Raw genomic sequence first — 13,584 nt, 5'->3', positions numbered from 1 at the left:
GCTACCAAAGAGTGACCCAACTATGGCATAGATGCAGGTTCCCAGTGAGAGAGGTCATCAAAAGCAATGATGGGGCAAAATCAAACTGCTTTGCAGGCAGGGCCAGTCTACTCCCTCAGGGTCCTAGCAGGACCCAGATGACACACTCAAATTTGGATAATTTGAAGAAGATTTAACAAAGGACCATTTACAAAGATATTGAGAGTGTGCAGAAACATTGCCTAAAGGGACCAGCGGATGAGGTGGCCACAAGAATCTGGAAGGATAGAGTCCCATGGAGAGGTCACCTTGAGAGCAGCAGTGACCTTCTGTCAATGAATCCGGCAGGTGGGAGGCCACCCTGCAAGGAGGGAGCCAGCCGGGGCAATGGCTGTGGTCTGAATGTTTGTGTGCCCCCAATTCATATGTGGAAATCCTAACCCCCAAAGTTGGTAGTAATAGGAGGTGGGGCTGGTGGGAGGTGCTTAACCATGAAGGTGGAGCCTGATGAATGGGATCAGTGCCTTATGAAAAGGAACCCACAGAGGTCTCTCTCCCCTTCTGCCATGTAAGGACACAGCCAGAAGGTGCCATCTGTGAACCAGGAGGAGGGACCTCACCTGAACACGCCCATGCGGGTGCCTTGATCTTGGACTTCCCAGCCTCCAGAACTGAGAAAGAAATTTCTGTTGTTTAGAAGCTACCTGGTCTTTGTGTTTTGTTATAGTAGCCAAATGAACTAAGACAGGAAATACATAGCTTTCTCCTTCCTCCCTCTGGGAGAGCCTGCTGGGGTAGGATGGGGGCAGAGAGCCAAATGGAAGTGGGTGGAGAAACTGGAGGATCAAGTGGGAGGTGTCCAGCCCTCAGCCTTTTCAGTACATGTCACCAGTGGGGGCTGAGCAAGAAAGGAAAATCCTGACAGAAGCCACCGGCCATAGGCAGACATTGTGACCGGAGATGCAATACTCCCCATGAGGACCCATAGAGAGAGTGAGGTGGAGACTCTTGGAAAGGAGGTGATATTCTACAAAATACATGGAGGCGTCAAAAGGCACTGAGATAGAGGTTCTTAGGGTTACAGTGACCCCACTGTGAACTCTGGCCTCAAGAGACCCAGGGCAACAGTCATGTGTAGCTTGGAAAGATTTCTGAATTTCCAAATAGTCTTTTAGTCATGCACACATCTACCAGGGCTGCTCTCTCAGAGCATTTCCGGTCTGCTGGCTCTGTTCTCAGGGTCCCTGGGGTGGGTGTGGAGGGGCCAATGCCTAGAGGAAGGATGTTGTCATTTACTCTGTGTGGTTCTGAGTCATATGAAGAAACAACAAAGGATGCAGCTGCCTACACAATTTTGTTGATTTCTCCACTGGAGGGTGATTTGATAAGCATGCTTGATGAGAAACACATGCTGCCTCAAGGGTCCATTTTTCTAATATATTACAAGTTGTTTTAGATTACATTGGGTGATTTTTATGTTATCCCTGAAAAGGCAATATTTACACATAGTTCAAAAGTAAAAACAGTGTAAAAAGCCTCACTCCCACCCTTGTCACCTGTTGTGTCCCCTTCCTTTCACTCTGATAACCACTTGTTACTTTGTGAAAATACAAGAACATATGAATGAATATTATTACTCTCTACCTTTTCTTACACAGAAGGGAGTGTTCCATAAATAATACCTTGTATCTTGTGTTTTTCAGCTTACTAATGTATCCTAGAGATTACTTTGTATCAGCACATACAGCAATTCCTCACTATTTTTTTTTTACAGCTACATAATATTCCATGGGAGAGATGTTTCGTAATTTATTTAACCCATCCCCTGTTGGGGACATCATTTGGTTTGTTTGCAGTCATTTCTCTTATTAACAGTGTTTCAATGAGTAATTTGGTATACCCATCATTTTTTATGTGGGCAGGGATATTAGCAAGATAAATTCCTAGATATGGAGTCAGTGGGTCAAGGAGTAAATGCATTTGTAAGACTGATGTATTGGTATATTAATTCTTTGCTGGCTATGGTGTAGCAGTGAATTGAACAACCACATATTATTTCCAAATGAAAAGCTCCAAAGATGAAACTAAATGCTGAGTCCAGATAGAAACTTCAGTCAGTGTAGAGTGCTGCTTCTTAAGAAGGATGAACATCTTGGAGTGTTTATGTATCCCTGAATGCAAACTTGATGTGTACTCTGAGAATCCAATTTGAAGAAAATCTAGACATTTGGTTATTACTGCAGATAAACACTACACCCCACCTCCAAAGAAACAAATTTCTTAATTATTTAAAAGACTCCAGGGCTTCCCTGGTGGCGCAGTGGTTGAGAGTCCGCCTGCCGATGCAGGGGACACGGGTTCGTGCCCCAGTCCGGGAGGATCCCACATGCCGCGGAGTGGCTGGGCCCGTGAGCCATGGCCGCTGAGCCTGCGCGTCTGGAGCCTGTGCTCCGCAACGGGAGAGGCCACAACAGCTAGAGGCCCGAGTACCGCAAAAAAAAAAAAAAAAAAAAAAAAGACTCCAGCTTTTAATTTCAATGGTCTAGAGGTTTCAGGGGACAAAGGTAAGGTAATCTGAGAGCTGGGAATTCCTCCACCAGGGCAAGTATTATGTTGATTGATAGATGCTCTAGGGTTCCAAAGATGGTCTGAAAACTCCTCTCATTCCTTGAAACAGAGGCATACACTTCAAAATTACACAGTAAAATAAATCTTTATTTTGCAAGTAACCATGGACTTTGGAAAAAAAAGGAAATCCAAACAAAACACACCATTAACAATAACAACCAAATGTGAAAAAAATCACTTTCCAGTGTTTTTGCTAATACACAGCAAGGTGGTTTTTGGTTTTTTTTTTCTTTTCTTTTTTGCGGTACGCGGGCCTCTCACTGTTGTGGCCTCTCCCATTGCAGAGCACAGGCTCCAGACACGCAGGCTCAGCGGCCATGGCTCACAGGCCCAGCCGCTCCATCGCATGTGGGATCTTCCCAGACCAGGGCACAAACCCGTGTCCCCTGCATCGGCAGGCGGACTCTCAACCACTGCGCCACCAGGGAAGCCCACAAGGTGGGTTTCTAAATGACCATAGGGCCTTCTCAGGACAGACACCCCACTCCCACCCACCACCATGCTCTCTGCCTGCCTCTTGTTTGTAGAAAACCTTTAGCTTCCTAGGCCTTCCTCAAGTTCCAGAGAATAAGTTTAATCAGGGAAGTGAGAAAATGCAGAAACATAGGAAAACACTCAAGTGAGACAAAATAAAAACAGTTTAGGCATTAAACAAAGTCGAGCATATTTAGTTCCTCCCCAGGGGCTCTAGATATTATTCTGAGTCATGTCCTTTGAGTTGTTTTGCAGAGACTGAAACCCCCACCAGGTGGAAGAAGTTAACTGTATGCTGCCCACAAGCCCATTGACCCCAGACAAGTTGGAACCAGAAGTTTGATGATATTGACTCCCAATTACCTCACCTCAAACCAATCAGAAGAATGTCCATGAGCTGATCACATACCCTGCAACCTCCTCCCTCACTCTGTCCTTAAAAACCTTTCCCTGACAACCATCAGGGTGTTTGGTTCTTTTGAATACTAGCCATCCAGATTCCTTGTTTGGTGCCTACAATAAATGCTGAACTTTCCTTCACCACAACCCAGAGTGAGTAAATTTGGTTTTGCTGCACAAAGGTGAGCAGACCCAAGTTTTGTTCATAACAAGTCGAGGGAAGTTGTTCTCATAAAAGAAAAACACAGGAAGTCCTGGACTTTTAAAGGTTGTGAAAATAGACTGTGCAGTAAAACTTAGCTATTAAAGACCCTCAGGAGAAGAATGGGTTTAGCCCCATGAAACACCCAGTTAGCTGAGAACTTTTCTTACCAATCTCCAATATTTTGGTTTTAGCTATTTTTGTTTGTGGCTAAAGGTTTGAACTGCAGGGCAGGGCTGGGGTTGGGATGTATTTGAAAAAAACATATTGAAGTTATATTTTGAGTACAAGCTACACCCAGGAAGTGACACTCAACCATTTCCTGCAGCTGAGTGGAGATGTGATGAGAATGTGGTGGATAGTTTAAGAAAGACTGAAAACCATTCTGACTTAGAGTGTGTTATGTACTTCCTGGCCTTGTGAAGCTGGTACCCTGAATAGAATGTGAATCCTTTCTAGATGAGTCAGGCCATCACCATGAACTTGGGTTATTATAGCATCCTGCAGGTGTGTCAGGTTGTTATTCCTGTTGGTGGCCTCAGAGGATGAGGTTTGGAGTGACTTTCACAGTTTTTCTGTGTGACATACAGTTGTGCAGTGGCTGATCAGTTCTCTTTCCGTGATGGTCAGTCTTCACAGTGCCTTTCTGGGCCCCAAGATGCACCCCAGTTCCACTATGTCTCTGTCTTGTAACCTTAGCTAAGGAGATGGAGCTTCTCCTGTCTGTCAGAGGACAAAGCATACAGCTCCAGGACTGTTGTAAACAGTGGTCCTCCTGTTAAAACATCTGTGCAATCTCACCCTCTTTTCAACACTCCTTCCTGTTAATATTAATATTACAGAGAATCATTTTCATTTACAGGTAATTCATTAGAGAGTAAATGTTCAATTTTTAAAAATATAATAGCACAAGCATTTTGATTAATTATATTCAATATCAATTAATGGTTTTAATATGTATAAGGTATTTGGTGTCATTCCTATAATGAAACAGAACAGAGTGTTTCCCACCTGAGTCATGTGTTGTCCATCACAAGTGGTATGCTGGTCTTCACTGTGGGTGGCACCGTGGAGTTACAGTCTTCACAGTTCAAAGCCTTTTGTACAGTATTGTCTATAGGAGTCAATGCCTTGAACTGGATGGGTCTTAAGTTACTTGGTCTCTGCCATAGTCAGGGTTCTTAGATATATAAAACAGAACTATCTCCCCATAGTGCATTATAAGAAATTAAGTTCCAGAATTTCTAGGAGGGTGAAGGAATTAAGAAAGAACCAGGAATAATACCTAGATTACACCACTGGTCCAGTAGAGAGCTTACTGCTCAGATTTCTGCACAAAGGAACTGAAACCTGGACCATGAGGTATGAAATGGGCTGGCTTCATATCAGATCCAGGAGAAATGGGAGGAAGCTGCACTAGAGAATGTAAATGCCATGCGGGGCAGGGTCTTTCTTTTAACATTTTTATTGAGATATAATTCACATATCATAAAATTAATCCTTTTAAAGTATGCAATTCAATGTATATTTTAAGTATATTCACAGTTTTGCAGCAACCTCACAATCTAAGTTTAGAACATTTTTATCAGCCCCAAAAGAAACCTCATACCCATTGGCAGTCACTCCCCATTGCCCCTACAATCCCTAAGCAACTGAAATGGAGCACGACCCTGCGGGGCCTCCCCTGGTACAAATCCTTTCCAAGTCCCCTGTCTCTTGTTTGTAGGAAATAGGCTTCATTCAGCCTCCTTGACCTTCCCTGAGTTCCAAAGGGCAGATTCAAATAGTTGCTAATCAGGGAAGGGAAGGAATGCAGAAACAAGGGAGGAACAGTCAAGAAAAAGTAGTACAGCCTTGGGTCAGGGTCCTGGTTCCTCCTCAAGGAATGTGTCTAACAATACCTTTGAGTTCTTCTGCTGGAAACGAGGCCCCCACCCAGGTGGAGGATGGTGACTTGAGGCTGAACACAAGATTTCTGGACCACCACCCTGTTACCTCCCCACCAACCAATCAGAAGAAAGTCACTACCCTGTAGCCCTCACCCCAAATTTTGTCTATTAAAAACTTCTCCCTGAAAACCATCAGAGAGTTCAGGTTATCTGAGCATGAGCCACCTGTTCACCTTGCTTGGCCCAGCAATGAACCTCTTTCTGTTCCAAACTCTGATGTTTCGGTTTGCTTGGCCTCACTGTGCGTGGGGCACACAAACTGGCGTTTGGAAACACAACCACTAATCTACTTTCTGTTTCTATAGATTTGCCTGTTCTGGACGTTTCATATAAATGGAATTATACAATATATGGTCCTTTGTGACTGGCTTTTTTCACTTAGCATAACGTTTTCAGGGTTCAACATGTGTTAGTACTTCATTCCTTTTTATGGCTGAACATTATACCATTACATGGGTATGAAACCGAACAGGACACTGTGGGACTCCTGGGCATGGAAGCCTTTCTGTGTCTCCCATTTCTTGTTTGTAGGGAACAGCCTTCAGCCTCCATGACCTTCCCTGAGTTCTTAGGGCAGGTCCAAACAGTTGCTAACCAGGGAAGGGAGGGGATGCAGAGATAAGGGAGGAGCAGTCAAGAAACAATAGTGCAGCCTTGGGGCAGGGTCCTGGTTCCGCCTCAAGGGATACACATAACACTATCTTTAAGCTCTTTACAGAACTAAAACCCTCAACAAATGGAAGATGTTAGCATTCTTCATTCCAGAGAAGACCACCTGAGGCCAGATTAAAGGAGTGCACACCCTGCACACACCCTAATCCTTACCGCAACCCCACCCTTGAACAACTGCTATAAAACTCCTCACCAAATCCTCCCAGGTTGGGACACACAATTTTGAGGGGCACGAGTCTTCGGTGTCTCCCTTTGCCTGACAAAGCAATAAAGGTATTCTTTTCTACTTCACCCAAACTTTGTCTCCAAGATTCGATTTGGCACCAGTGCACAGAGACCAAGTTTTCAGCATCAGGTACATCACATTTTGTTTATACATTCATTAGTTGATGGACATTTGGGTTGTTTCTACTTTTTGGTTATTATGATAATGCTGCTATGAACATTGGCCGGGCAGGGAGTTTTATCTGGTTTGTTCACTGCTGATATAGTAGTGCTGGCGTATGGTAAACTCAACACAGGTATTAATTAAGCAAATTGAAAAAGTGAATTAATAGTTGTCTGATGAAGACATAAGTTTTCCTTATATAGTAAGCATGAATAAAATATTTTTGTTTGAACATTAAATATGGCATACAGTTTCTTTCTTCTTTCCCTTCCTTCCTTCCCTCCTCTCTTTCTGTCTCTCTGTCTCACTCTCTTTCTTTCTTACTGAAAAAAAAGACCCCTATCTTACACTACTCACAAAAATTAACTCAAAATAGATTAAAAACTTAAATGTAAGACCTGAAACCATGAAGCGCCTAGAAGAAAATGTAGGAAAAGGGCTCCTTGACATGTGTCTTGGCAACGATATTTTGGATATAGTACCTAAAGCACAAGCAACAACAACAAAAATAAGCAAAAGCAGCTACATCAAACTAAGAAGCTTCTGCACAGCAAAGGAATCAATCAACAAAGTGAAAAAAGCCCTGTGGAATGGGAAAAATATTGGCAAACCATATATCTGATGAGGGGTTAATATCTAAAATCTATAAATAAGTCATACAACTCAACAGCCAAAAAAAAAATCAAATAATCCAATTTAAAATGATTTCACTTGTATGTGGAATCTAAAAACAAAAATAATAAACTCATAGAAAAAGAGATTAGATTTATGGTTACTAGAGGCAGGGTTTGCGGGGAGAGGGAATTGGAGAAAGGTGGTCAAAATTCCAGTTACAAGGTAAACAAGTACAGTTGACCCTTGAACAGCATGGGTTTTGAACTGTGAGGGTCCACTTATATGCAGATTTTTTCAATAAATATAGTACCTGTATTTTCATTTTACAGATCTTTAAATTAACTACGTATGGGGAAAATTTGTGTTCAGAGACCACAGTATGGAGAATAGAAAGAACCAGGGTTTGAGTGCTGATTCCATCCAAACTATTTCAGCTTCCTGCCCTTGGGTGAGTCTTTTATCAGTTCATTTGTTTTACCTCAGAGATAGCAGTATGTGGTTTTCTGACTACATGGCAGTTGATCCCTAACCTCCACATTGTTCAAGTGTCAACTATACTAGGGATGTAATGTACAGCATGATGACAAGAGTTAGCACTGCCACATGATATACATGAAACTCCTAAGAGTTCTCATCACGAGGAAATTTTTTTTTCTCTTTTTTCTTTCTCTCTCTTCTTTTTGTATCTATATGAGATGATGGAAGCTAACTAAACTTATTGTGGCAGTCATTCTGTAATATATGTAAGTCAAACCATTATGCTGTACACCTTAAATTTATACAGTGATGTATGTCAATTACATCTCAATAAAACTGGGAAAAATGAAGACAAACACACTGAAAAAAAAAATGGGATTTTGAAATTCCACTCTGGCTGTGTAATTCTGAGCAACAGCGTTTTTTTTGGTGTCCAGTGTGCCACCCTATCATTCTAAAAGGAAAAACAGTTAGTGTGAAATTTAAATGAGATAATACTGCATATAATAATGCATGTATGGGATAATATAGGCACACATTAAAGTGCTAAAAAAAAAAAGGAGGTAGTTTCTTTACTCTTACCTTTAGGCTGTTCATAGCTGGTAGCTGGAAAACCAAGCTCTAGGACTCTATGTAAAATATGATAAAATAATTTATGAATGAGGACCTAGTGAAATTCTAATTTTAGTTTATTCACTATTCACTCACTCCTGCTACTACTCTTCTGTCAATGAGCTTGTATCATGATGTGCATAACAATCAATTATCCTTAGTTAATAAGAATTCTTTCTCCAGAATAGAATATAGACCTGTACAGGGCAGACACCTTGGCTTTAAAGTCTTTATATTCTTAGAATATAGTCCACAGCCAGGTGCATAGAGTAGGTTCAATGCATAGTTTTGAAGTGTGAACATGAGTGAACAAGTAAATTTTTGTGACATTAACTTTAGTGTTTATAGACCATTTTCTTTTTTGTGAAACGTTTTCAGACTTAATTATAAACTATGCATTTATATATATGTGTGTGTATGTATACAACTGTATATATTTTGTCTGCATCATATATACGAAAGCATATGTACAATCTGCTCAATATACTTATGATTGTACCTGTACTTTTAGCAGAAGACTTAAAGCAAGCAGTGATACATGTCATAAGTAGTTTAATAGCTAGAAAAAGATAGTAATACATACTATGATAAAGACAATCATCTATAAAGCAAAGCAGAAAAAATTGTCTATTCCTGAGGGGAGATAACTGAACAGATCATTTAAAGGGTCAGTTTGTCTTACATCTTGTAACCATTTTACCTTTTGGGAAATTTTTTCTAGGTGAATTTCAACTTCTCCAGAGGTATTGATACAAATGCAACAAGTAGTATGAGCAATAGCACAAACAACTCCTTGTTTAGCCAGCATAGAATCTAAGGCAACCCCGTTATCTAATATTACTTGAGCTAAGGAGTTTAGGCATGTCTGTTGTGCTGCAATGCTTTAGGTATCTTGGTATCCTGCTAACATGGATCTCTTGACTCTGTAATGAAGAGAAAAAGGTTAATCTGTTTCCTTATATACAGACAATGCATAATATAAACCCAATAAAAATAAACCTTCTATTTTCCAGCTATGAAGACATTTATGTGCCCATCCTTGGGAAGGTGTGTCAATTTCAGTATCACATGTGAAGACAAAACCTGGGGAAGTGCAGTGACCCCTCCCGGAGTGCTCTTATTGGAAGTTTTGTCAACACAACATCAAACCATGGGTCATTTCTCTTGCAAGCTTTCCGAAAGTCATTTGTGTGGTATTTAACATGTGGGAGTTGCTGGCATAATTTACTCTCCTTTTGCTCTTCAAGACTTTATTCAGTTTAAGTAAGGGGAAGAACAAAGTAGTCTGGGGTTATTGTGCTTGATCTCTAAGGATTGAGGATGGTATCAGACAAGGACTGGACATGTTAATCTGAACTTGTAAAGTTAGGGAGGTCGGTCTAGGTGGATGGTAACATTAGGAAGACCTGAAAATTTGGTGACAGGTATTATGAGAGGCTTATATCAGTCTTGTATTGACCTGGGAATTTGATGACAGATCCAACAATTGGTTAGACTGCCCTCAGTAGCTATACTTTGTGACAACGTTGCTAAAGAATTTTCTTTCCGTCCTGTAAATTGGGGCAAGAGTTAGCTAGAAGTAAAACAATAGCTTTCAATTTTGATAGGGAGACAAACATTTGGTAAACAATTCAACTGAGCTAGTAGGATGGATCATACAGGCCTGGCCCAGATTCTTGGGTTACAGCTGTCTACTACTGCTGTCGCCTTCTTCTCATCTTGTGATCCTTAAAAAAATTAGGCTACTTCATGTTACGTTTAGGAATATTTAATTCGTAAGCACTTGTTTTTAATTCAATCAAAGACACCTCTTTTACCATCCAGAGGTAGAAACATATATTTGTAACCTACATACATACATCTAGATAGACATAGAGATCACATAGTTTTCATTTTAAAACTTAGTCATGAATCATGCTTTTCAATCTAAAACTCATTGGCTCATAAATAATAGTAAGAATAAGTTTACTTGCTTGAGTTTTCAAAGGCCTCCCCACCCCCGCCTTTTTTTTCTTTTAGTTTTAGTTTCTACTAATTGAGTCAAAGCCATAGTCTCAGGCAGTGTGGGATGTGTTTACCTTTCAAAGACATGATAAAAGAGTTACAGCTTTAATCTTTCTCCTAGGAATAGTTTTGTTCTCTCAGGGTGAGAAGTTTGAAAAACTGTTTTATCATGCTAACTTTCTCTAACTGCACACACAAAAACCAGTTTGGGAATGTCAAAAGAGCCCCATCTTGGCCATTTCAGGTTGAGAGAATTATTGTACTTACAAGTATTGGGTCCATCTCAATTGTACATGAATTCAGCTGGAGTTCCAGTGGGTGGCTGGGAGATGGTAGGCTTTAGAAGCACAAATTTCCATTTTCTTTCAGTTTCATTTTACTGTAAAGTACAAATCCTTCCAATTTTAAGCCACATTAAAAAAGATTAGCCAACTCAGTTCACTCCAAAGTTCCCTCTAGGTCTTTCCTTCCTAGAAATGCCCTCTAGGTTCCTTGCTTAGAAATTCCTCTTACGTCCTCTGCCTAAGAACTTCCTACGAGGTCCCCTGCTAGGAACTCCCCTCTATCTCCTCTGCTTAGGAAATTCCCCTTAGGTCGCTTTCACCTAGGAAATATACTGGTACCCCCTTAAGACTCCAAGTCTTAAGATAATAGCTCAAATAAAAGTTTTGGAACATTACCCAATACAGGGAGATCCAGATATCAGGAAAACTCACTGAAGCACCTGAAGAGTGATGTGAAGCTGGGGGTAGGAAGGGCAGGGGTGCTCACAAGGGGCCCATGCTTGGTACCAAAGTAGACTACAGGTGAGTTTTTCTGATAACCAGCAGACTATATCAAACAATGTCGATGGAAATAATCAATAAACAATTTATAATAGGAATAGAAAAGGGTTTTATTTGAGCCAAACTGAGGACTATAGCCCAGGAGACTCAGGCTTAAGAAGTAGTTGAATTGTGTTCCATTAGACTACAAAATGGGGGAGTCTTATAAAGGCAAACCCCCCCAAATTACATGTCATTTGTCAAGAATCATAATTGGAGCTGGCAAGAAGTAAGGATGCTTGATAAGTAAGGATTGGTTGGGGTCTGAAATGGTTGCATAGTTACAAGGGAAGAACTTGAGATCATAAATTTGCAATTGGCAGCTGGCAGCAGATGTAGTTTTAAGAATAGTTGGTGGTGTCCTTGAGTCTGATTCAGTTCAGAAAATTCAGTTCTCAGTGTTGCAGGACTGTGTCTGAAACCACAGTGGCCACCAGGCTTCATTTTGGATGCCTGGACCACAGTTATTCCATTTTGATTTTTAAATGCATTCTTTTCTTTAATGGTTAAAGCAAATGCACAATGTATGTTTTAACAGGCCACAAAACAGGCTGTTCTAGTTAGCATAAAGTTTAAGTTAAATCGTGTATAAGCCAGAATGACTTCCTCATACCTTGATATGGGAAAATTTCTTCCAATTTTTTAATGATTACATATAATGATTACATACAAAATATTTTGTAATTCCCAGTTCTTCAGATTTTTGTCCTTTATCTTCTAACATCAAGAATAATATTTTATTCAAATTCCAGAAGTTATTGTAAGAAAATCTTAAGGGATGTGCCCAGAGGACTTTTTTTTTACCATAGCATAGCAAAAGATTGGAAATAGTTGAAATTGAGATAATGATCAAATAAACTATGGTAGCACAATACTGTGGAAGACTATGCATTATTAGAAATACTACTTATGAAGAATTTTTGGTTTTATTTTTATTATTTTTAATTTTGTGGCCGCACTGCGCAGCTTGAGGGGATCTTAGTTCCCTGACAAGGGATCGAACCCACGCCCTTGGCAGTGAGAGTGCAGAGTCCTCACCACTGGACCTCCAGGGAATTCCCTGAAGAATTTTTAAAGAGGATAAAGTATCTGTGTTAAAATTCTAGGGTATAAATGTTAGGAAAATCGTATATATATATATGTATACATATACATAACAACAAATTGTTAATATTAATGATATTTATTTCTGAATGAAGTTATGAGTAATTTTATTTTTCTCTTTGTAGTCTTCTTAATTTAGAAAATTACATATGAGCACAAAGCTGATATTATAAAAAAAAAATTATTTGTAGAGCTGTTATTTTTCAAGAAGGGATATCTTTCTAAAAGATAAATTTGAACTTTGCTTAGACTACTAATTATTAAGTAAAATAATCAGAATTTTACAATTTATTAGGTTGAAATAAATTTAGGTTCGGAAAACAAAACAACCAAGATGTTCTTCAGTAGTGGAATGGAAAAATAAACTGTGGTACATCCGGACAATGGAATATTATTCAGGGCTAAAAACAAATGAGCTATCAAGCCATGAAAAGACATGGAGGAATCTTAAATGGAGGTTCTTAAGTGGAAGGAAAAAAAAAACAATCTGAAAAGGCTATATGCTGTATGATTCCAACTATATGGCATTATGGAGAAGAGAAAACTATGGAGACCGGAAAAAGATCAGTGGTTGCCAGAGGTTAGGGGGAAAGGAATGATGAATAGGGAGAGCACAGAGGATTTTTAGAGCAGTGAAATTATTCTGTATGATACTATGATGGTGGTTACATGTCATTATGTATTTGTCAAAACCTGTTCAGTATGCAACACCAAGGATCAATCTTAATGTAATCTATGGCCTTTGGGTGATTATAATGTGTCAATGTAGGTTTCTGGATTGTAACAAATGTGCCCCGCTGGTGGTGGAGGTTGAGGGTGGGCAACGCAGCAACACAGTGGACGCGTGGGAGAAGGGGGTATATGGGAACTCATTCTTTTCTGCTCAGTTTTGCTGTGAATCTAAAACGGCTCTAAAGACTTGTTTATTAAAAAAAAACAAAACAAAATTAGCAAACCAGTGAATGATTTTCAGTACCCTTACTTTCAATGAATTCTATTTGGTGCTTTCTTTTGAGTGTTCTGTTTATTTTGTTTTTAGCCTGCTCTGAAAAGTGCTAGGTTGAGAAAACATCATTTCACAGTTGCCTCTTAGATATTCAAGAATGTGTTCCTCCTCCCAGCTGAGATATTTGACCTTTAGCCTCTCTGTGTTGGAATATAAGAATGGAAAGCACAAGTGTCCCAGGGAATCAAGTAAACATCTTATAAGAAAATCCGTTGAGAAAATTTTGGCATGACTTTTGGGGTGTTCTGGGT

General features: G+C 39.9%; 1 protein-coding gene across 1 annotated transcript in view; it reads left to right on the top strand.

Moving 5' to 3' along the window:
* Positions 1-3,359, top strand: part of BST1 (bone marrow stromal cell antigen 1) — a 61,006-nt gene extending 57,647 nt beyond the window's left edge. The window contains exon 9 of the mRNA XM_049708812.1: positions 3,337-3,359. Coding sequence (XP_049564769.1) covers positions 3,337-3,343 — 7 coding nt within the window. The 3' untranslated portion in view covers positions 3,344-3,359. The remainder of the gene's footprint in view (positions 1-3,336) is intronic.
* Positions 3,360-13,584: the final 10,225 nt, after the last annotated feature.

The sequence above is a fragment of the Orcinus orca genome, chromosome 4 (assembly GCF_937001465.1).
Source record: "Orcinus orca chromosome 4, mOrcOrc1.1, whole genome shotgun sequence".
NCBI lineage: Eukaryota > Metazoa > Chordata > Mammalia > Artiodactyla > Delphinidae > Orcinus > Orcinus orca.
This window is presented reverse-complemented; position numbering and strand designations above follow the sequence as displayed.